This window comes from Larus michahellis, chromosome 15, assembly GCF_964199755.1.
Source record: "Larus michahellis chromosome 15, bLarMic1.1, whole genome shotgun sequence".
NCBI classification, from domain to species: domain Eukaryota; kingdom Metazoa; phylum Chordata; class Aves; order Charadriiformes; family Laridae; genus Larus; species Larus michahellis.
Genome location: NC_133910.1, coordinates 13,387,736 through 13,412,437, shown reverse-complemented (window position 1 = coordinate 13,412,437; position 24,702 = coordinate 13,387,736). Strand labels below are relative to the sequence as shown.

The window sequence follows — 24,702 nt, the reverse complement described above, 5'->3', positions numbered from 1 at the left end:
TTCAGGAAAAGTCCCAAACATAAATAAAACAAAGTATAAAGGAGGTGCTGAGCGTTCTTGCTCAGAAATGAGCAGAGCTGGAATTTGAAGAGCTTTGTATCACCATCTTCTCATCCCTTCTGGCAGGGAGTTGGAGAGTTTGGCCAATACCACACAGAAAATGGCTAAAACTCACACGCTGATTTGAGATGCAGAGAAGAGCTTCAGACTGCCCTAAAAGCTCCTTTATCATTCTCCAAGCATCGTAACAAGTTTCACTGCAGCGTAAAACGTGTGAGGAAAGCCTAAACCCACCCATTTTTACCATGTAACTAACTTCTCCCCTGGCCAGCAACGATACTGGGCTCCAAAAGCTCCATCCTGAGCCCACACTCTGCTATTTTAGGGATTAAAATACAAAAGAGGGGAAAGCGATGGGATTTTTTTGTAGCAAAGGGAGTTCTTGCTTGATAAAACAGTGAAAGCAGTGACAAAATTGGACAGCCACACCAGTGCAGCCTGTCAGGCTATAAAACGAGGTTTTCTACGTTTTCACAATACCAAACGTAATGGGCACTCAAACCACCTTCATTTTCCTTTCTATCACTATTTGCCTGGGAGTTGGTGGCAAATTAGTCGAGGCCTTAGCAGACAGGTACGTATGGCTGGAAGGTCTCATGTGTCAGCGATATTCGATGTACCAGGCTGCTTAGCTTACATTTATTTGCACTGAAGAATAAGGCATTGGGCTCCTTTCCAAGCATCTTAAAAAGACAAGGAGACCTTATATACGGCTTGGGAATGGACCTGTTGTGGCAAGAGACTGTGTTATATCATTAACATTATAAATTCCATTTACAATACAGCAGTCATTTCATCCATCATTTATTCATGCAGACTAGAGAGAACGTCTTGCATTTTTAGGACTGTAGTTCTGCTTTATCCTTGGTTTTCTACAGGCGCTGGGCTGTGAATGAGCAGCCCAGCTCCGGTTGGTGGCTGCTCTGGTCTCTCCCTTCTGTAGGCAAAAAGGAAACCCCAGCATCTCACCATGCTTCAGTAACTGGGGGGGGGGGGGAAGTCTCAACTCTGAAGTTACTGGAGTTCCATGTTATTTTTTGGATCTCAGCTGGGACTGGGAACGTTGTTTGCCCTCAATCAACACATCTGGTCATTATATTGGTCACTCTACGTTCTTTCTTGCTCTGGAAGCACACGCTGCTCGGTGCTTCCCTAGCACCAGTGTTGCAGGGATAGGGGCGATTCCCAGCTTCGGGACCAGCAAGAGGAAAAGGCCAAGCGCCTCGCCAGTCCACACACCTCGCACCCTCTCCCAGCTCCTGTGCCTCCATCCGTTAGACCCAGCTGCTAATCAGTCACTGCACTCAGCTTATCTAGGAGACAGTTCTGTAAAACCTCACTGCTCCGCCAGTACTACCAGCGCTGGAAGGGTGAGCGTAGAGAAGGGAGGGGAGGAGAGGCTGAGGTTGTCCTCACCCCCTCAGCAGCATGGCACTCCTCCTGTTGACACTCGAGGGCATCGCCAGCTCTCGGCCTCCACTATCCCCACCACCACACCAAGGAGCAAATGCCCTCCCTGTCACGCTTCCCAGCGTGGTTAATGCTCCTGCAAACAACTGGTTTTCCGCTGGCGGGTCCACAGACAGCCAGAGGCACAGCTGATAAAGTCACGGTCATAACCCAGCACTCCACGGCACAGCGTGGGTACAACGAAACAGAGGTAAGGAGAAGAACTGATTAGGCAAGTACCTATTTGGCTAGCATCATTATACATATGGCTCTGGTTTGTTCTCACATCGCTATAATTTGGAGTAATGACAAGGAAAACAATTACAGTAAACCTTAAAGGAAAAAGGAATCACCAGAACTATACTCCACCTTTACTAGAAAGCCTATTTCATGTACAAAGAATTAAAAAAAACCCCAAACCAAGTTTTGAACACACTATAGTCCAACACTTACAAGAGATTTCCCTTCTTAATGACATCAAAGACTAGGAATACCCCAGAGTGAACTGGTTTTGTACTGAGAATTAAGCTGCCAAGCTTGGAGGAAGTGTGGAAGCCTCTCTAAAAACCTGAACACTGCTTCTTCCAAAGGTTTTTGGCACAACCTCCAATTAAACTGTTTTACATAAAGTTGCGCTGAATGTGTTTCTTTACTGATTTTTCTGACTTTAACACTCAGCAGAAGAGAACAATCAGTGAGCAACCTCCTCCAACTGTCACCGCTTCAGAGATATTAAATGAATAAAGCAAGTCTACACTCAGCTTACCAACACTGACTCTCCATCGCTACTCATTATTTTGTAACACACAATGGAAAGGGCAGAGAAGTTATGAAAATTGTACCTAATCCATTTGTTCCCCAATGCAAATTTTATTTGAGTGAGCGAGAAGCGTGCTTTGGACTGGAGTTTGCTTATTTTTCCACGTTATAGGTTTAAGAGAGGGCAGAAAAGGCTAATTAAAACTACAAACCTAAGCTGAGTAGGTGGAAGAGGGAAAAGTGTTGTAAGTGCAACAATCCAAATATTTTTTTATTAAAGAATACACCATTAACGATACAGACTGATATGGTAGCAATAAGCTACCACTGAAAGACTGACAATTTAAGTCAGATAAATCTGGTATTAAATAAGCAAAAAAGTCTGAGCCACTAACGATACCTCAAAGATGATTTATGGAAAGATACAGGCGTTATAGAGTACACGACCTACATACTGGGTACAAAATACAGTAAAAATGAAATGTTAAAACAAAATTCCTTACATTATGTGGTAAGTATAGCTCTCAGAAGAACACATTCTGAAATGCAGATTAAGGAGAAAGAAAACTAGAAGAAAACTTTCAGAGAAACATTCTTTTGACCAAATTTTATTCAATGGCCAGAAAAGCATTTCCTCATTCACACTGTTGCCAGCATCACTTTATTTACATACAGTCTAAATGGCTTCCACAGCTATAGGATCCTACAGCCGGTTGCGGAATAGCAGCCTTTTTAATGTGCTAAGTAGAAACAGCAGGCAGGCCAGCACAGCCCTGCCAAGAGGAGCCAAGAGGTTTGGAAGATGACAGCATTTTTAAGTATTCCTAGTAACATAAAAGGAGATAACACCCAGGGCATGGATTCTGTGATGTGGGGGTGACCGAAATGTCCGACTGGTGACAGATTCATTCAGGCAGCCTTCCTTCTCACACACAGTACACAACATCAAGGAAGAGTCACAGCAGTTTCAGAAGTGCATGTACTGCTGACAAGAGAAAGTCAGGGCTCACTGAAGCGATTAAGACTGCAACATAATGAATAACTAAAGCTAAACAATGCACATATTCTGATTTCACTTCACAGGCATCTCAAAGATGCTCAGTACTATGCAGCACAATGAGCTAGACAGTCTCAGACAGCAACTAAAAGCCTCCCAACTGTCCTGGTCTGATGACACCCACAAACCTACAGTGCCGTTGGTACCAGCACAGCACATTTGTTCTGGGCTGGGATGCATTAAGGATGTAAGTTGTACTGGCAATTACAGTTTGAACCGTTACCTGGTGTTTGCACGGTAAGGCACCTGTACTTCACTGAACTGGATCACACGTACCTCTTTGCAGTGGCTTCAGAGGACAAAGCTAACACTAATCATTGCAATGAAGGTGTCGGGACAGAAACGTAACTAAAGATCATGGCTGAAGTCTGGCAGCTCATTTGCTTAGGGAAAGCCACTGCTGTTATACTGGTTGAGCACAAGTCAGTCAGCAAGGGCCATCTGTATTTTAAGACAGATGCACGGAGACAGCGACCCGATGCACTCACAATGCACCCAGCTTGTATTAACATGGCGAGGTGCTGCATTCGCCGGCAGGAGCATGCTAGACCACCTCCACGCAAAACTCTGTGCGCATGAAATGTTGCTTTCACCTCCCTGAGACAGACATATACTCCAGAACAAGAAAGTGATACTTCACAGTGACCCAAAGGCATTCCGAGTAGAAATAATTCCTCTTCTATTGTGAAATTGTACAACAAGAGGAAGGCTTTCTTAAAAATAGTACGTCCCTCCCCCCCATTTTACTAGTTATATATTCTTCATCAACACAGTGGAAAAAATCCAGTAATAACACCTAGAATGAACTGCCTGCCATTTTTATCTCTGTAGATTTCCAAAAGCTCTACACAAAAGAAACTCAAGTGTCATTACCAGTAAGCATTAACTAGATCTTTGACTAAGATTCCACAGTGCTGTTGCTTATTCCTCACATGGACTCACTGGACCACAGACCTCGTAGGCTTCAACCTGCAGTTTGTGTTGCCACTGCAACAAGGAAAGGATTCCAACTGATGAAGCAGCAGCAAGAGCAAAACTCAAGGCACATTTATATAAACGAAAGCTCTTCTGTTTCTATAAAAACAGGCAATGAAATATACAAAATAAGTAGAATTCTCTCCATCCAACCCATGTACATCTGCCTTCAGTCTTTTCTGAGGCACTAGTGGAGCATGAGGAAGAATCGCTGCGACCACGTTTTCAACATTCACTCTTTGCTATCAAATAAATTAGACTTACTAGTGCAAAGGGAAAAAGCCTGGCTGTTTTTTGGATTTTGGGGGTTTGTTTGTTGCTTGGGTTTTTTTGTTTGGGGTTTGTTTGCTTTTTTTGCTTTGCTCTGGTTCTTCATAAAAAAATTGCATCACTAAGAAATTAGCATTTGCACAAGGAAACAAGAAGCTATGTATCTGCCAAATTAAATCTTAAAATAACTGTATACTGTACAAATATACATTGTTAAACATTTACAACCTTAAGTTCCTAGATGACGAAATTCACTGCTCTTCCAAGCAATGCAGCTATCCAACTTTTCTTTTCAAAAGCGCAAAGCTGTCAGGTGTAAAGTGCCCTTCACAATTAGGGACAGGACGGGAAAAAGATGGATCTACTGATAGTAGTGGTATCAATAGAAGGGAGTTCCAGGTGTACTAAATAATTTAAAATGCAGTCCTCGCTAGACAGAAACCTGGGAATAGATTTTCAGTAATGAGCCACTAGTAAAGTCAGTGAAAGGTCTTTCTTCGCTTGGCACCGTTTGAGTCTCTGTTCTCTAGCGATTCCTCTGATGTTCTCCTTGTTAAAACACGGTAGTCTTTGTCCCACTTACTGCTATTGCTTTGACCTCCTTCGCTGTAGGCTTTTGAACCGCTTTTCAATACAGAAGCTCTCCGGTCACCCTCGTGCCGAGCTGCGTAAGGTGACGTGGAAGGCATGTCACGTTGTCCCATTGTTTGGTGGGGCTGCTTAGAAGTTTCTGTTCTGGAAATCCGATCCCTGGCAGATGAGGACACGTGGAGGCCTTGCTGCGACGTTGATCCTGGACTGCTCTGGGCTGTCCGACTGCTGTCTTTTGAGGCCTGCTCCTTCCCTTTTGTTTCAGTTCTACTAGCCATACTTGCCAGTCTTGGGTCCCGTGGTTTCTCTCGATTGGCAGGAAGCGCCGGTGCCTCCACGGGTGCAGGGGCACTGCCTCTCCTGGAGTCTGCAGCCTGAGCCCCTGGGGGCTGCTGGGGCCTTCTGCTTCCTTGGGGCACTGCATGGCCAGCGTCAGCAGGGACATCCCGCGGGCTGCTGGCCTCCCTTGGATTTGCAAGCTCATCCATCTTGCTGCTGGAAGAACAAGCCTGCAAGAGTGGAGGTTTCTTTGTCCCTGCGTTGGCTGGGAGCGGTACTGTTGGCTTAAGCTTCAAGATCTTAAGAGCATCGTTCCTGTAGCTTTTTTCTGATGTCTTGATAATGGCACCTCTTTTCTGAGCATCCTGAATCAACCCATTCCAGTCCTTATTGTCCTTTAAAAAAAAAGAGAAAAGACACCCCCCCAAAGAAAGAAAACAGTTATCAGAAAGAAGTCAACACAAACAGACAGAGGTGTCAGAGGATGTACAACCTCTTTAATCAAGATACCTGACACAACTGTCATGGAAACCACTGTTATGTTCCTTCTGGAATGGAAGAATCTTATGTTTCACTTGCAAAACAGCAATAGGCACTCTGGCTGCTGTAACACAGGGAAGGCACTTTCAACCATCAGTGAGCTACTACTTCAAATGATAATGTCTATATTTATGCAGGCCACAAGAGTTCTCTCATACAGAGTGAAACAACAGCATGGCTTTAATGCCCTCTAGTGGTGCAGCTACCACCTCCCACCCTCGGACAGAGACTAAAAATCCAGTACTGTAAGACACTGCATCTACTCAAGAGCACTCCCTACACGTTCAGTGGGCCTTTACAGTCCCCAAATACGCAGTTCTGTTTCAGAAACACCTGTTTCAAAAGAGTACAGGCAAAGAGTATCCTCAGAAACCACATGACTACACAAAGTAGCGTCAAAAACAATAATATGAAAATCAGGGGAATGTTTTGGGCTGGTTTGGGTGTTCGGTTGTTGGTTTTTTTAAAATCATTTTCCTTGCTCAAATTATCCAGTGGCAACTGCAATAGCTGGAGCAACAGTAAGGATCAAGCAGAAAATTATCTCTGCCATCATTCTATCTTGTGCAGATACACTTTTCACAACCCCCCCACTTGAATTGTAAAGGACTGCATTACAATTTAGTTACTAAAAATATTGTGAGAGTAATTTCTAATTTTCTTTCTTGGAAGCAAGGAAAACAATTCTGTTTTTTTAAAGCTTGTACGACAGTTACAGCCAAAGCTTTCAAAGAGAACCCTTCAGAGGCCTGGATTGTACTAATTTAACAATACGCTATAAAGGGTCCCCCTTTCATAGACAGGAGCAGTCTGAGGATGGTTTTCACTTCCCCAACCCTGACTTGACCTAAAAGGGTGAATCACAGAAGATCATTTGATTAACACTGTACCTACCATGAGCGTTTTCAGTCTTCCAAGGATGAAGAGGCTGTATCTGGCTCGGGTAATTGTAACGTTCAGACGCTGAAGACTCGCCAGAAACCTAGGTGACAAGACAAAACGAAGCTCATAAACTACTACTTTCATGAGGTTTAAGGGTTATGAGAAAGAGAGATAATATTCAATTTCAGTGAAACGGAGATACCAGAAGCGGTTACAAAGAAAGCAGTAGTTCATGACCCATTCCCAGATCCCACTGCAGCAGCCGTGCCTTACATGTAGGGCTTTGCATGAATTGTGTTTTCTTTCTTTCACCACTCTGATTCCTCGTAGGGAATTCCAGTTCATTCCAGCTCTTGCCATTGACGTTTCCTTTCTTGGAGCAAATCCCCTCTTAATGCCAACCACTGCTTCCTTAAATGTTCCTCAAAGTACAGAAGACATCAACCTCACTTCACCTATCAAGACTTTAAGCTTCTTTTTGTCTTGAACTAAAATAGATTAATAATACTTGCCATGATTAATGGGAAAATTTTCTACTGAAATACTGAACGCTGGACGTGAATATTTTATTTTAAAGGTGACCTGCAGTAGAAGCACACGAAAGAAGACTTTTGCTTTGTCATGCTTCAAGAGTGAAATGTATATTCCTTGCAGAAGAAAATTTTCATAGTCCAAACATGACTGTCTAGTCTGGTTTTGTGAGATCAGAAATCAAGTTACTGAAACCTAAACAAACAAATGCTTAGCATATTCTTAAAGGCTGATTTCTGTTAGGGCTTGTTTACCAAAACTCAAAAAAAAAAGTTTGTGAAACTGATATCAACTATTTCTCCTCTAATGAAAAAGCTCCCAACGCCCACAGCTTATTCTATACTAACAAAGTTGGCAATACAAAGTCAAGTCTTTGTACACCTTTGCTTGAACAGGCCCAACATCAACGCCTGGTACTGTGGGCACGGCACGGATACCTGCTCTTCTCAAATTCACAACCCCTGCAGTAAAGACTGCAAAAGCCCCAGAGCCACCCCAGAAAATTTGGGCAGCACAGGAAAAAAAGATAAGAGAGGCAGAAAGCAGACGTTGGGAGTGGCTCCAGCAGCACAGATATTAGAGTTCTCTAAGTCTTGGGGTGGGGGGGAGGAAGGGACCTGGAAAGACCATAAATATTTCTAACAGCTTTTAAACCTGAAAGACAAGAAGATTCTTTTCTCAGGAAAGGGAAAAAAAAAATCCGTTGTAAGTTCTTGGAGAATTTCCTCCTCCCTTTGCAAGTTACTTTCAGTGTAAATTTAATGCTGCACTAGCAACCTTGGAGACCAAAATACTTTCCTCAGCTACAAGACCATAGGTAAGGGGGATGTAAACTTTCCCATCACACCTTGGCAATGACACCAGACCTTGAAACAGAGATGTCCAAGTCATCAGTATGTACAGCTAAGACTGCCAAAGCTTTACTATATAAACCTTCACCACAGTAAGCTGGAAAGTTAACTTCTATCTGTTCTTTTGGAAGAAAAGTCCCATGTCAGCCAAAAGAACTGGCAGGTTCTAGCTGCCTTCAGTTTCCAAACTCCATCAACCAAATTAAGAAACGTCCAGAAAGCATCATTGTTGTTTACTATAGGATTTGGATTCTTTCTCTTCCCAACGTAGCATGGATCAGCACAATTAAAAGCCCTTTATCTAGCAATTAGAAAGTTAGTATCAGAGAAACATAAGTATCTTAAGTGAAACCTGGTGTGCGAAAACAAAGATGTTTGTTTATGTGAAAGGCTTCCCATAGTTTGACTTAAAAGCCGATGAACTATAAGAAGGCACGTTTCCATTACCATTTTTTAAATTAAAATGACCTGTAAGTTAAAGAAACAAATCAACAACTGCTGTAGCAGTCTGGGGTTAAACAGCACACCCAGTATCTAGTTCCTTCTGTTTCAGGCGTGAAAAACCCATATAAAATTACCGAATTTGTGATCTTGAATCTTCCTGCAAACCTCCTAATTCAAAAGACAAGTGCCTTCACTTACGAGTCAAAGATCCAGCTCATCTGTATCACGTTCCTAGCGACACATTTAACTAGTGAACAATAATACCTTAACAGAATGCTATATTAATAGGATAGTGACAGTCACAGAAAATTGATTTAATTTTAAAAGAGCAGCATCCAGAAAGTTACAACATGTATCAAAAGTTAGAAGAAAAATAACTGCTGCAGTACCAATGCGAAGAGTCAAGTTCCCAAGACCAATCCTGCCAAACTGGAACAGTGACAGGCTAAGGCATCCATGCAAATTCCTCAGCGTGCAACGCAGAACACAATACTTAGTGTTTCCATGTCCCTTTTGTTCAGAGATCTCGAACCAGTAACATTAATTCATGCATTAAGATACCCTTTAATTTGCTGGCTGTAGTGACTTGTTCTCTAATCTCTTTCTTACTGGTCATATTAAAAATAAAATTACTATCTCCGGAGTGTCGTTGGAAATGGGATTTGCAAATCACTGAAGAGAAACATACCCAATTGACCCTTTAGTGTTGTTTGCCCGGACACACGTCACTATGATGCAGTCTTTCTCTCGTCCCTGGAATGCATCCACTGTGTCTACTTCTCCTGGGCTGTTGAAGAAAGAATTAGCAAGCTGTTAAGTTATGTTAGTTGAATTTTTAAGCAACACACTGATGCAAATAGCCTAAACACCATCCTTAATGATCAGCTGTCAAAATAACCCAGGGTAAGTTTCTGCTTCAGTGTGTGAGAAGATTCAATGTATGAACCTAAAGCCAGATTCGCTTTTCTGAGGCCAGCACCATTGTTGAAAAGCCGTTCAGGGCCATGTAGCTTGGAATTTGAGGTTTTCTTTTAAATGCACGCCTGCATGTCCCCTTTAAAGCAATGACAAAGTACAGATTTTAGTAGTACAGAAAAACGTTTGAGTTTTTGCCATTATTTCAAGAGGATAAACAAAGGACTAACATGCAAGAGCCAAGTCCCATTTGAAAATTCATGTTCTTTTTACCTGTTATTCTTAAACACTCTGTCCAGTTGATCTTGGATTTTCTTTTTTTGTGCACTGTAAGGGGTAATTATTCCAATGCGACGAAGACCCAGATCTTTCCTTTTTTCTTTAATTGTTCTAATTAATTCCATCACCAGCTTCACTTCCTGAGGATTACTAAAAGAGCTGAACGAGATAGAGTGAAAACATTGCAGAAATACATTCGACGGCTCTTTCAAAGTCAATGCTTCAGCCCAATTTGTAGGGGGATTGCGAGTCAAAGGCCCGGTCTTGAACTTCTGCAGCCACCTTCACACAGAACTTTGCAAGCAGGCCGTGTGGAGCAGCTAAGAAGTGTTAGCAGGGACAGGCTGCACTTAACATTCCCTTAAAACTACATAGCTTTGATTTCCTTACAGACTAGGTAAAAGGGAGAACTGAGCCTGACACCTTCTGGCATTACCTCAGCGTGCAGCTGTGAAAGGAAAGTCACTGATAAGAAAATAAACTGGGAACTCAGAAACTGTTATTAGAGCCATCAGAGACCGTGTAGGCATTCACTGGCACCTAGCAGATAGTCAAACCAGGATCAAACCCAGTTTCAGATTAAAAAAAAAAAAAACAAACCACTTAACACATGCTTTAGTAAACAAGTTCCTTGTAAAATTAAATCAAATCAAGTTGAAAATGCAGTTCTGGTTACTTAATGTATATTGGGAACAATAGAGGAGAGATGACAAGTCTTCTGCAGGTAATTAATTCTCAGTAAATCTAAATCTGGCAGAGTAGAACGCAGGACTTACTCATTGTCTCGCTCCTCACGACCATCTCCTACATCAAAAATAAGGTAGGGCTGGAACGGCCACTCTGAAGAACATCTGTTCTCTTCTGTTGCTCTGTAAATAACATTTTTTACGACCAGGTAACCATAAAGAAATTCTAAGAACTGATACCTCATTTATTTACACCATGGTTATCAAATACAAGAAACTTCCTGCTTTTTTTCCAAAGTCCTTAATTTTCACTGGTACCTGCATATACTGAGGCCTGAAAATGAACTCTAAGTATGCTCAATTTTAAGTGATCTACTTAACTTATGTATCACAGTCAGCACTAGGCGTTGGAATGCAAGTTCTCTCCCATTAAGCATCTTATCCTCCCCACAACCCCAAAAATTTTTAGATTCAAAGGAATATCCTGATATGAAAAGGCTTCTTTGAAACACCCCCTGCTCAGAAAGGAGAACAGAGAGATACTCACTTGTCAGTCTTTAGAGTCCTGCCATAAATATAATTGGATGGGAAGAGGCAGATGTCAGGGTGCATCCTGTACTGCAGTGTCAGCTGCACAACTGGCAGGCTTCGTAAAACATTCTTCTGCACTTGCTCCTCCAGGTGCCTGTGCAGACGTGCCATCAAGGACTGATCGTACCCGTATTCCTGAGCTTTCTGCCAGAGGGAAAACATGAGAATAATTAGGTCCCAAATTAAGAACAGGAATTTGCTTTTTGGACTTAAAACTATTTGGTATTTTCTTGTAAACTTCTAAATCATTGACAAAATGACAGCTACTCGCATTACAGTTTTCTATTTGTGTTAGTCTTATTACTTCATTACAGATCACCTTCATAAATCTGAATATTTGTCAGGTAGTCCTCAACAAGACAACTTTCCTTTGTGAGTCACAACATAGTAAAATTTTAAAAAACATCAACAACAAAAAGCAAGATCTTCCAGGTGGCACCTCATTAAACACACACAGAGCCCCCAGACAATTTACCCTTCTAGACAAGCCAGCTTTGTTTTCCTCCTTCCTTTATCAGATGTTTAAAACATTCCTCCTTACAGTTGGACACAAGGACCTATATGTTCATCCACAGAACACACCCACAGGGTGAGGAAGTCCTCATACAAAAAGGGTGTGTTCATGCTCCATTCCTTAAGGAATGTGACACTGACTGAAGCTCGCGTAACAGAGCCTCCTGCAACACAACATCCATCACAAACCAAGCGCTGAGTTGCACCGAAGTTTGTGTTACCGTAGCTATCTTAACGGTGCGTTAAATCAGTTTCAAGCTACGCCGGGAAAGTCTACAGAGGCTGCACTGACGCATCTGTATTAGTTTTATGCACACATTTGAAGGCAGTATTGCTATGGTCTCCACATAACACAGACTAAACCTGGCAGGGCAAAAGTTATTATCTGATACACATCATGATTTGACATTGAAGCATCTTTTTTCTTTTTATGCATACTTTCTGTAGATACTTTTACACTATATCCACTATATAGCGTTAAAAAATACAGTTTGAACACTTACTATTGACTTTACAGTAGGAGGAAGCTGTTTGGGATCTCCAACAAGGACCAGTTTATTACAGCGATGGATCAGTGGAATCAGTGTTTCAACTTCACAGGACTGCCCTGCCTTTTGTATACGCAAACAGGACAAAAAGTAGAAGTTGTAAGCAAAGGACTGGAGGAAGTACGTTAAATTTCCTGTAACAGAGCCAGAATAACTCAGAAATGCTTTTTAGGGCTTCTAAAAAAAAAAAAAAAAAAAAAAAAAGAAAAATTATTCTCTCTCTCTCCCCCCTGATAAAAAGACTCCAAACAGAGTTTTCTTTTATTACTAAATAAGCAGAGCAGATAGAAATACAACACAACCATCTGGAAACCTCTACAGCAAGAGTCACACTTTAGCCATGACTTAAGTAAAAGCCATCTGCCATAAGAGCACCAAACAAGTCAGAAAAAGAAGCAAATAAAAGTTATTCTTTCTTCTTAAGGCTCTACGCGGCAGGAAAGGCTCGTGATCAGTTCAAAGGTGGGGACGGGACAGTCAACCCACAATATATTACACCAGCAGCCAAAGAATCGCAAGTAGCTTAAGTAGAGAACAAGGCAAAGCTTTAGAGGTGGAACATGCTGTAGTTTTAAATAGCCTTACTGACCTCATCCACAATGACACAGCTGAAAGGATCAAGTCCTTGCCGCCAAAAAGCAGATTCCAGCAGACTTCCTCCGCTTGTGCTCAGTGTGCAGCAGATGATGTCGGACTCCAAGATGATAGCCGTCTGTACTTTCTGAGAGTGCCCCCGAACCTTCAATACAACAGGACACCATGTCTCCTCTTCTCTTTTAGTTCTCTTGAACCACCTTAGGGCAGTTTGTAACTGCCTGGACAATTCTAACAGCCAAACAGATCACGCGTAATACGTCATCCCAACAAAACTATTTCCACCATTACAAATGAAAGTCAAAAGTTTGCTTAACTGAAGTGATACTTTTACTTTAAATTACGCCACCTTTGAGGAGGCAAACGGGAAAGAAGTATTCCTGTATCTCTCCAGCTATGCAATCTACACACAGCAACTGCAAGCAAAGATTAGTTTGCCACCACATTTGCAACTCCAAGCCTCTGACCATTAAGAGTCAGCATATATTTGTTAAAGACGAACCTTCAGTTCATCTCATGGTTCATGCTACTCAGTCTTAATTACTCATTTTGCTATCAGTGCCTATTTCTACTTTCAAACCTCTCTCTTTCCACACACACAAAAAATTCTTCCAGTTGTTGCTTTCCTTAAAAATATTTAAAAGTATCTCTCAATCCCAGGAGGATTGTAAGGGGCATGAAAGCGGTGATGAAGATACATCCTAGAACATGAGGACATGCACGTTTCTATTACCTTCTTTGCTAAATATACATTTTGTTTAAAATGAACTGTGAGAGTCAATATTCCCACCTGGGTTTATTGCATTATGCAGCCAGAGCGCACGTGGATTTCACACTAGGCTAACCATAACTTAGCTCACGATCTTTATTTACCTACTACTTTATAAATACCCCCAGCCACACCAAAACCAAATCTCCACCACAATTAAAGGACATCAAATATATAGATAGATTAGTTGATGTTTATTAAAGAGCTGCCATAAAGATAAATTCCTACCTCCTTTAGTTGAGAAGCAAGCTGCTGTCTCTCCTTTGAAAGTCTGGCAATTTCATCATCTAACACTTGACTCTAGATGGGGGGGAAAGAGAAATAAAATCAGGAATAATTAACACACGTTTCCCATATACCTTTTTTCCTCCCATACCTTAATTAATTTCCTAAACATTTAGACTTGTTCAGTCTTTTAATATCAAACATGTCTGAAAAAGCAGATCAGTTTCTTAGAAAGTGGTCAATATATTTACACTTTCCACACAATACTACACTCTACATTTCTGTGCAACTGGGAAAGTGCTTTACCATCAGTAATCTGTAATTTGAGCACAAATGCCTAAATTTTAGACAAAAAAAATTGAAAACGTCACTGCAACACACATCCCGAAATCTCAGACTGCAAGGTATCTTACTTGTTCCGGTCAAGCAGAGCTTTGAAGTACACAAGTTAAATCATTAAGTTTAATAAATATGGTTACACTGGTGATAGAACCAAGTGAAGACTACTGAGTGCTAGAGCAAGAAGCGGCATGACTGACCTGCTGAAAATACCAGTATAACTAGACACACAAAAAATCCTGATGTAAAGTTCCTCATTCCCTATCACAGTGTTAACCAACATTTCCATTACTTGAAAAAGCAGGTGAAGAGACAGTTACTGCTCAGACACAGCATTAAAAGGAGGAGTTCTTCACTCACTGTATTCAGTTATGAATACAAAAAACACACACAAACAGGATTAAAGATACTATTATCTTACTACCTCCCTCTTCTCACATCTGTGCATGGCACGCTGACGAGACAGCATGTCCAGCTTTTGATCCAGAGCTGCTTTTTTTTTCTGAATATCCTGGTCATAGTCAGATGGCATTCGTTCTATAATAAAACAAAGGCAAACAATACAGGAGGAATAGAAAAACTATGTTACAATAACACTTGCTCTCAGTCATGCATCTTAATTTACTAAGAACAAATGGAAAATTTATTTTTTGTTGCATTTTAGTTTTTTCTATTAGGGTCTTATCTTGTAAAACAAAGATAATGAGAATTGGTTCCAACTGTAGCTCTCAAATGCTGCATAGCCACATTACTTTAAATTGATGGCTTTTACATACATTTATTACAATTTCTTTTAAAAAAATAAAAAAAAGCCAAACAAGAAGCTTATTTCTTTGGTTTTGCTTAGATTTTAGGCCATATGTAAGTTAACACTTTCCCACTAAGACAGAGTAAAACAATGCTTATGAATCACTATCGCAGAAAAATCTTTTACCAGATCTTCCTTCCTTCCTAAAGGACACACAGTCCCAAGTGTAAATCATCATCAAGTTCTTAAAGACGACCGAAGAAAAGTCTGATTTACATGTTACTTACTCATTCTATGTTCAACTTGCTTATCCAGGCTAAATCCCCGGACTTCACTGTTGATTGCCTTTTCAGCACCAAGTCGCACTAGTTTGATATCACCACAATTTCCTGTTTACAAAAATGAGAGTCAAAATACTTATAGATTGCTCCAGTCATCTCTGCACTGTGGTATGAGAGAAAAAAAATTAAACATCAAACAAGGCTTTTCCTTTTCTGCTTTTCAGGGGTTCGCAACAATTTATTTGCACTTATCTAAATGCAGCTACAAAAAAAAAAATAAATCAGTAACTCCAAACTCTTAAAAAAAAAAAAAAAAGGAGACATTGCCTACATTTCAGTAGTGGCTAGCAGTTAGGAATGTTACTTTGAATTAACTGAACCACCTCTTCCCTCAGGCTTCTTTATCTAAAATCTACAGAATTCCTAAGTTAGAAAATTACTGAGTACCAATCGGTAATGCAGCCGGTGAGTCAATACTGAATTAACATCGGTATTGATGTCAATGTCTATATAATGACAAAGTGCAGTTTACTTTAAAAAAAAAAAACCAATACCTAATACACCTTTTAAAAAAGCACATTAAAATTATTAACAGTATGAGGAGGTACCAGTCATGTTCTGCAAGAGAAAAAAGCTGCTCAGAGTAGCATACAAGTATTATATGTAATCCACTGTTCCAGTTTCTCCTTCAGGTTTTGTCTATTTAACATATAAACAGAATTTTAAAATAAACCATACCCAAAGGCTCCTGTTTGTTTTGGCATTTTTCCTTAAATGCAACGATGATCTTTTTCATGAGTTCATCTACAGCAGCATTTGATGGTGCACAAACTAGAAAACGGTTTGGCTTGATCTTGGAATTTGTTTTTTGAGTTGCTTTCTCATTCCTAGTGTTCTGTAGATTAATTAACAATAAACCAAAACAGGCTCTTTAGATTGTTGGAATTTGTGATTTAAAAGCCAGACTGTACACACGTCTTAACCAGCATGCAGAGTATGGGGACTACTGCACTTGAGTATCTCTTACGGTATGCCATACTTGGACAAGTCAACTGTATTAATGCTATTTGCATAAATTCCCTTCAACAATTATGTACTTGATGAATCTACTGGATGCTAATATGAAAACCATTAAATGGGACAGGCCAAATAACGCTCTTTAATACATCAAAATATTAAGGGTTTTTTATGTAGCCAAGTGTTTATACTACTGATTGTGCCTGTTTTCCTGATTTTACTTTGTAGGAAGTACTTTTTACTTTTAAGTGTTTTACAAGATGCTCAAAAGGTATTATTTCCACCTTTACACCCTACACAGATTTAATTAAGCCAATTTAATGAATTACACCCTCAGTGATTACCAATACTACACTTCCATTCAGTTTAAGCTATCATTCACTTCCATTGGGAAACCAAACACCAGTACACGACGATCACGTCACGTTCACTTACTTCTCTCAAAACACGAGACAGAAGTCCAACAATAGTTTTTGATTTCCCTGTTCCAGGTGGTCCGTGGATGAGGCAGATCTTGGGAAGCCCTGGATGTTGCTTTATCATGGCATAAGCTGTCTCAATGGCTCTCTTTTGACCTTCATTGTATTCATTCACATCCAATGCCTGAAGGAACAGACAGAAAAACAAAACAGAAAAAAATAATTAATTACTTAATGTTGATCAGATCTTCCATGCTCATTTTATGTATTTTCAGTATGTCCCCCACCCCACTAGCTACAACTCCAAAAATTTAAGGGCATGGAAGCTTTTGATTCTAAGTTTGCTCTACATGCACACCCAATCCTGACTTGAAAGCTGTAATGAAGGTTTCATTTATTCTACACACCTTTATTTTGCATTACCTTTTCCATACTACACCTTACTTCCTGAACAGACACCTCTCCAGTAATGAAAAAAACCTGAAAGCTGCTCAAAGCGCACTACTAGAATCTATGTCAATACAGCAGAAACACCTGAGGAAATTCAGACTCCTCTCTATCCACCCAATCAACCGACTCTGAAAAGCACAGTGCCTTACTGCTTTCAAAACTTGTCTGTTTGCACTTGGTCATCTCAAAAAACAGCATGCAAAACCAGTTTCACAAAACTCATGAAATCTAAATGCCTACTTTTTCATCTCCAACTACCACTTCTAGCTGCAGGACTTACAGCGCTTTCTGAAGCTGTGGTGAAATCTCTGGGACAGAAGTCACTGTAACTTGGATTTATGATGGGTTTAGCCAGGGGACTCCTGCTCAATAGTAGTAGACCTTTGAAAGTTCGGTGTGTGGTCACCAGGGAGCCAACCACCACACACTTCACTTGCTTATTTATGAAGAATGACAAGTTGCCTCGAGTTTGCACAGAAAGATGACAGACGGTATGCTGCTCCCTTTGTCCTAATAAAAGGGGACAGAGAAAAAAAAACACAAAAAAATCACAAGTTGTTAATTCAAAAGAATATCCAAATTGTTAACTGAAAGATACTCAAACAGGTCACTCAAAGAATTCACCAGAACCAGGTGCTGCCTTCTATTATCAAGGAGCCAATGCAAGAAACCCAAAACCCTTTCCCCTCCACCCCCCAAAAACGTCCAGGAAAAAAACAAAAAACAAAAAACCACCAGCCAGTACTCTGTAAAACAACTCAGATCACAGTTTGAATCAGACAGCATTAATCTTGATTCTTGGTAACACACAACTTCAGTTCCAGAAGACAGTGAAAATTTTAGTCAGTGAGACCACTGAAGTTCACAGCACTTCGTCTCTTACAGCAATGCGCTCCTGAAGATGTATGCAAAGCACTTACTCATCATTAGTTTCTGTTCTTACACAAACTATTAACACCTGTATTGAAGGAAGTCCCTAGAAAAATGCATGGAAAGGAGGTCTGTAGCTCCAGCTCCTGGCTTTTTACAAAGCTTCTAGCACAGAACAGACATGCTACAGTGGAAAAACCACCCCACTGCCTCTGAGGTAAGGGGCACGCTACAACAAGCAACAGCCAGCTATGAAGAAGCATTTTACAGTACCAAGAAGAATCCCGCTTTTATTTCAACCCCATTTACTTACTAGTTAAACAGCCAGATGCACGAGAAAATCGTGTCACAAGACCAACGTGATTCACTATATGGTTCTCCATCTCACTTTCTTCTCCAAAGGCGTCTTTTTTCTTTTGGACCACCAAAAAGATTAAGTCGTCCTCCTTTGGATGAAGCTGCTTTGCCAAATCACCTTCTTGAAAATGAGCTACCCAGAATACATTTTAAAATTAGAACATTAAAAGGAAAATGGCTACAATTACTTTCTGACTATACTGTATAGAAGACTAAACTGCAATTAACGTATTGCATATACTTCAGTAATACCCATCTGTTAACTTCTAAAGCTATTAAAAGCTATAGCAAAAGACTGCAGAGTTTTAACTCCATCCTGCACTCTTAAGCCTGAACATAGTATTGTATAAAAATAGAGCAAGTCAAGGATTATTTTATTCACCAAAAGAAGCTGTAACAAAATGCCAAATGAGTGAGATGGAAAGTATTCCAACAGCCATCAAATAACTTTTTGTACTGAACACTTAAGGCACAAATTCCCTGCAAAATCCATAGTTCTGTTATGTACATTCTGTAAAATAGCAAATTCAAGATCCTTTCTGTATTTAAAGCAAATAAAAGAAAAAAATCTATCTGTAAGTGCTAGCTCATTATAAGGCATTGTCTACTTGAAAAATAGAAGATGGTTTTTAAAAAAAAAAAAGCCACAAAACTCTTACCTGTAAAATCTGCTGTATTCAAGTCAGCACTGAAGTTCTGTAAGTAGAAGTAGTAATTCTTCTCTCTTCCTCTCTCCTTTTCTAGCCACTCTTGTGCCAGCTACACGTTGGAAAGTAAAAGCTACATAAAAATACTTTAAAAGGTCTAGCGTATCGGAAGAATAGCTTACCATGATTCAAACGGCAAGCATGCTAAGCAGAAATAAAAGAAAGCTAACAGACCATCAAATACAAGACATTAAAGAGTCTTACTCCGTTCTTTTTTTAAGATAGGCATATACATTACATATAAACACACAGGGCAAACAAAGCGCTTCCTCCCCAGCCACCGCCCACTTAACACACTTTCTTATAAAGCTCTTTGAAATAAACGTGGGTTCCCCCTGCCTTGCATTTTTACCTTAAGATATCAGTATTATCAGTATTGACTTCATTTTCTACCCTATTTCTGCGGGAGAAGTGATGCAATGACTGAACTTGAAAGCATACAGACTTTAATTGAAGGAACATGGGGTTTTCACTATTAAACTATAAAGTTAAACTGTTTAGAAAAAAAAATACTTCTCAGATTAACCTATCCTCTCACATAAGCTCTCAACATAAATCAAAACATTAGGTTCTTAGCCTCGTTTTACAGACACTGTCATTGAAAGACCTTCATTTCCTGAAGATTTCTGGGTTTAGCTTTATATACTATAAGGAAAGAGGAACCATGTCCTTTTTCCCTCCATTTGCATGCTATTGTGGATACGCACCCAAAAAAAAAAAAAGTCTAGATTATTTCCCCCAGTTCATTCCTCTATTCAGATCTGTATCCTAACGTTTTCAGAAGGTAAACAGAGGACATAAACCAGTTTACAATCTCTTGGTAAAATCGCCTAGGGTTGATGAAAACAAGCCAAGAGGCAGATAGCTACTTACTGTTTCAAAGGCATTTAGCATCATCAAGGGGAAGAACGTATTAAAATAGTCATTGTATCCATGAAATTGGACAGGAACAGAGGCTACTACGGAGTGCAGGAGGCTGCTTGGAGGTCCAAACTGGCTGGAGCTCACAAACATTTCGTAAGTCCACTTTAGGACTGCATTAACAAAGATACTGTGATCACGCTGCTGAACGCCAGAAAAGGAAGAATAATATGCTTCTCGGGCAGGTCTGCTGTAAATATTTGAAGCGTTGTCATTCTGTCTATTTTGCGGCTGGAGGACATTTCTAGAAACAGAAGGTTGAGGTACATTACTGAAACTTGGAGGCTTGCATGTTTGATTTCCAGTTGGTATAGCCTTTGCATTTGATGGCCTGGCCACCACTGGTTTTGCTGCATTCACTTTGCTTTTTGAAGCTGGTGATAGCTTTTTAAAACCTTCCAGATCCTTGCTGAAGGCTGCATTCCGTGAAGAACTTGCTGAGCTGAAAATTTTGGTAGTGGAAGGCTTTCCTGTTTTAGAAGGTGGCAGGAGAGAAGGCTTGGCAAACAAGTGATCTCCTCCCGAGCTGGTGGCTGCATGCTTACTGCAGTACTCTCCTGGGTTTTCCACTTTTTCTATACAGTCTGTGTACTTACATTTCACAATAGTCGAGGATTCATTCTGCTGAAGGCTTTCAGCAGTATCCATTTCCTCAGGTTTTTTACTAGCTATAGCAATACCTTGAACACTTTCCTCCTCGGAACATAATTCCATATCTACAGGATCTAACTGAGTTAAAAACAGATCGTCGTCATCTTCACTGTTTTCATTTGGGTTAGACCCATTTTCTTTTGAAGTTGTCTTCTCACCCTCGGGCTGGACAATGCAACCTTTTCCTGAAGGTTCATCTTTATCATCTCCAACAAGTGCAGCAGAAGAGAGACTTGAATCCATAGGCGCAGGAGGAGCCATCATGCCGTTATCCTCTGATTTTCTGCTCCACTCTGAAGAAATAGGCATTTTAGAGAGACACGTCTCCTCCTCCACAGAGGAGATTTCAAATTTTCTCTCATTGGCAGAGGGAGAGTCAGTCTCCTCCCTTTTTTTCTCTCTTTGGTTTTCAACAGATCCCAGTTGAAAACTTTTAGGTTTTTGTTCCGTAGATTTTGCATCCACTTTGCTAACTTTTTTGTTTCTACTCTCAGAACGTCCTGCAAGATTTTTCACTCTGACACTTCTTTTGGGCCTCGTCTGCCTCAAAAACTGGAGGTCTTGGCAGGCTAGAAATTTTTTATTATGTTTTACAGACAAATTCTGAGGAGCAATTTGCTTAATCTTCTGTTTCTGTGCAACCCTCCCTGCAGCTTTACCATAGCTGCGCAATTGAGCTACACTCTCTAAGGAGCGCTGGGATAATTCAAATGCTTTGCGGGGTGCCTTTTTCAGACCAAGTTTTTCTACAGTTGATGTTGGTGCAGGACACTGCCTAACCTTCCTTGGAGGAACCACAGCAGGCGTCGACCTGACAGGTTGAAAATTTTTTGATGTACTTTGAGGTAGTTTTTTATTTTGTGCTGGTTTTAGAACAGGTTTTTTAGGACTTCTTTGGATAGTTCCTGCTACCTTAGATTTTGCTATATTCTTCCGTGGGCTCGTGCTATTTTTCTTAAGTGCCAGCTTTGAAGCTAACGAGATGTTAGATGTAGATGCTCTGGGTTCAGTCAATTTTGAGTCCAGGGTGAAGTCTTTAGCAGTAGCAGCACCTTTGTCTGCAGAATTCTCCACTTGATCTTCTGTGTTTCCCTTACTAATAGATTCTTGTAATGTGGAATTAGTTACTACTTCTGTATTACCAGCTTCTTTCTGATGAGGAATATTTTCTATCTGCTTTTCTACCAAGTTTGCTTTTGCTTCCGTGCTATCCTCACTTATGTAATCCACATCATAGCCCCACTCATTTGTGTGATCGTGCAGTAAGCCATCTGAATTACTAGCATCAACCGATGTTGAAGCGTTATCTTGTTTATACTCTTGAGTTGCTTCCATACTATACGCTTGAGTATCTTGCCAAACAGAAAAGACATCACCTTCTGTTTCAAATTCAAAGTACTGAGACTCACAGTCTTCCAGTGACACGGGAGGGCTTGGCGGCGTCTTTGATTCTAATTTGGTATTACTATCAGAAACGCTGCTGGAAGTTGAAGGTTGCTTTTCGGGACACACATTTTCATTCATTTTTTTTGTTTCCTCCTTGTCAGCCACAACTACTTCTTCATCAGAAGAGTCTGAAATTATAATGACTTGATTGTCAAGGCAATCTGCATCACAGGGAGACTTAGTACTTTGGCCATCATTGGAAGATCTTACAGCACCTTTCACTTTCCTTTTAATATCACCCACATTATGATGTACTGAGCTTTCTTGGCTTGAATCAAAGGGAAAATTGACACTTTTGGCATACGCAGCTAAAGATAATTTACTGAGTTCTCTGTCAACCTGGGAGTCTGTCGAAGTATTATCTTCAGAAACCATCTTCACAAAATCCTCCTCTTTCTTCCTCACTGAATTGTTTTCTCTCTTGAAATATTTTGAAAATTTGAACAACCTGTCACTTGATTCACACTTCACTGACAGTGGCCTAATCGGAGCAGCAGCGTGGGATATATCGCTCTGGTTTTCAGAGCTAGGTGGAACATGACCATTTGCTGAAGTTTTATCCATACAGAATGTCTTTGAAATTTGATCTTTAGAGTCATATTTAACCAAGTCATTTAAATTAGGCTGTTCCCAGTCTGAAGTTTGTATGTCACTGTCTGTCTTAAACACAGACTTCAACAATGAACTTGATTTTTCTTCAGTGGATACTTTTTTCAGTGAGGTGTCACTAATCCCTGAAAGCAAAATACCATCATCTTTATTTTCCTGCACACCAGGCTCATTTTTAAAGGAGCTAATGCGATCTAGTGGTGTTTCTTTTGACACCTGTTTAGTGGGGGCCAGTTCGAATTGAAAAGCACTGTCGACGCTTTTTTCACAACTCCTTGAAGACGGAGTATCAACAGAGATTTCATTTTCACACACAGTCTGGTGTTTATGACAATCTTTGCTCGTACATGGATAGCCAGTGCACAACTTAGGTTGCTCCATCTCTGCTTTTGAAGCACTTGTTGCTAAACTGCAGTTTTTCAAGTCACGTGGCTTTGCTGGCTGCGATACTTTTGGGAGCCATCCAATTTTCTGTATCTTGCTTTTCAAACTTGAGAGTCTATGTGCATCTACTTTAAATTTTGAAGATGAACTAGGAGACGTATTGCTTTCCTTTGTATCTGAGCTGTAAACATGTTCTGGAGAACCAATATGACTTTGAGTAGCCAGACGCATTGGTGTTATGGATCCTGCTTCACATTTGTTTGCCAACTCTCCACCTCTTCCAAAATCTGAATGCTGGGCATTTGGATTAAAGTGCTGATTATCCGTATCAAATTTCCCTGCCACAAGATAATTGTTCCTACTTTCCTGAACTTTCCCACATACTTTTGTTGCCAAAGAGTTCTGTGGACAGTCGTATTCCTGAGTTGTGAAGTCATTAAGTTCCTTTTTAATATTCACGCAGAGGCCTTCTGTGGATGTCCAAGATCTTGAACTTTTAGATGCACCTCTACATTCCTCTTCTGAGGCACTCTTTGTTCTAGGGAAAAGGTTCTCTTGACAATCTTCATCTCTGCCTTCCTTCTTGACAGCAAATGGTGAACTAAGGTCACCACTACCATGTGCGCTCATCTTGCCTCCATCATCTTGTGCGCTCTTCTCTTGCTTTGTAGAAACGGTAGGCAAAGTTGCGGAGTTTGCATTGTTTCCTACAGGCACAGAGGTATTCACTGCTCTGCTCTTTATACTTCTTATAACTTGCTTTAAACACATTTGTAATTCCTGGGTTTCCTGGATGTTCAGCTGCCAACCTAAAGATAGATTTCCTCGCAGAAGAAGATTGAGTTTGTCTAGGTATTGCTTGCAAAGAGAATGCTGCCCAATTTGATAGCCTTCTCTAAGAAGGCTGCGTATCAGCTGCACACAGGCATGCTGCACAGAGTTAGAAGCTTGTAAAGATGCTGCTGATAAACCTCTCCCACAGTGTCCAGACGCTTTTTCAGTGCACCGTGTAAATGCTATAGCTGGGAGCTTAGCACATCTCACCACTGCTTCCACCCATTCTTGGGAGCTAATCCATAGCAAATGCAGGCACTTTTTATTTCTGTGTAGTTCAATAATGGACACCAAGATCAGCAGAAAAAATTCAGAGATTCTGTCACACTGCTGGATTCTTTCATTGAGAATATCTTTAATTTCCGAGCAGAGGTAGTGAATGACTTCTACTATATATGCTACACCCAAGTCCTTGAGATCCATAAGCGACTGAACAAAAGGGATGAACCACAGAAACGTGCTATGATGGACACGCATATCTCTGCCAAGATCAGACTGAAGCACATTAGCCAGTGTTTGCATATCTTCATACATGTTGGGGCAGTAGTCTGGACAAATGGCAGCCTTCCATCCAGTATCCTGAAAAATAAATTCACCACACATCATCCTCATCACACACATCTGCACAGTTCAGTTTGCCTTTTTTTTCTACCCATCAAGGTTACTTTCTCTCAAATATATGTTGATTAAATGATAGCATCTCTTATATCCTAATATAAGTCAAAATCTAAATTTAAAAAATAAAATCAAACTAACACATGTATAAGGAACTCATTTCCTAAAATGTAACCTATGAAGTAAGTGTAAAGTAGTACTTCCTTTAAAAAATCATTGTGAAACCCTCCAAAGATGTTGTTATGC

The 24,702-nt window shown here is 40.4% G+C and overlaps 1 protein-coding gene across 9 annotated transcripts in view; it reads right to left on the bottom strand.

The window, feature by feature from the left end:
- Nucleotides 1-2,847: 2,847 nt before the first annotated feature.
- SETX (senataxin) overlaps nucleotides 2,848-24,702 on the bottom strand; it is a 31,044-nt gene continuing 9,189 nt past the window's right edge. For 6 of the 9 annotated variants that reach the window (XM_074609356.1, XM_074609360.1, XM_074609358.1 and 3 more), the window contains 17 exons: nucleotides 19,870-24,420; nucleotides 18,949-19,048; nucleotides 18,246-18,422; nucleotides 17,343-17,572; nucleotides 16,629-16,796; nucleotides 15,915-16,071; nucleotides 15,183-15,284; nucleotides 14,572-14,684; nucleotides 13,812-13,883; nucleotides 12,810-12,959; nucleotides 12,176-12,283; nucleotides 11,116-11,303; nucleotides 10,659-10,751; nucleotides 9,877-10,041; nucleotides 9,377-9,475; nucleotides 6,875-6,962; nucleotides 2,848-5,835 (listed from right to left, as the gene is read on the bottom strand). In XM_074609356.1, the coding sequence (XP_074465457.1) occupies nucleotides 5,050-5,835; nucleotides 6,875-6,962; nucleotides 9,377-9,475; nucleotides 9,877-10,041; nucleotides 10,659-10,751; nucleotides 11,116-11,303; nucleotides 12,176-12,283; nucleotides 12,810-12,959; nucleotides 13,812-13,883; nucleotides 14,572-14,684; nucleotides 15,183-15,284; nucleotides 15,915-16,071; nucleotides 16,629-16,796; nucleotides 17,343-17,572; nucleotides 18,246-18,422; nucleotides 18,949-19,048; nucleotides 19,870-24,420 (7,347 nt within the window). In that variant the 3' untranslated portion in view covers nucleotides 2,848-5,049. Of the gene's footprint in view, nucleotides 5,836-5,950; nucleotides 6,045-6,874; nucleotides 6,963-9,376; nucleotides 9,476-9,876; nucleotides 10,042-10,658; nucleotides 10,752-11,115; nucleotides 11,304-12,175; nucleotides 12,398-12,809; nucleotides 12,960-13,811; nucleotides 13,884-14,571; nucleotides 14,685-15,182; nucleotides 15,285-15,914; nucleotides 16,072-16,628; nucleotides 16,797-17,342; nucleotides 17,573-18,245; nucleotides 18,423-18,948; nucleotides 19,049-19,869; nucleotides 24,421-24,702 lie in introns of those variants that run through there. The other 3 variants (XR_012590115.1, XR_012590116.1, XM_074609363.1) reach the window with 3 other exon arrangements.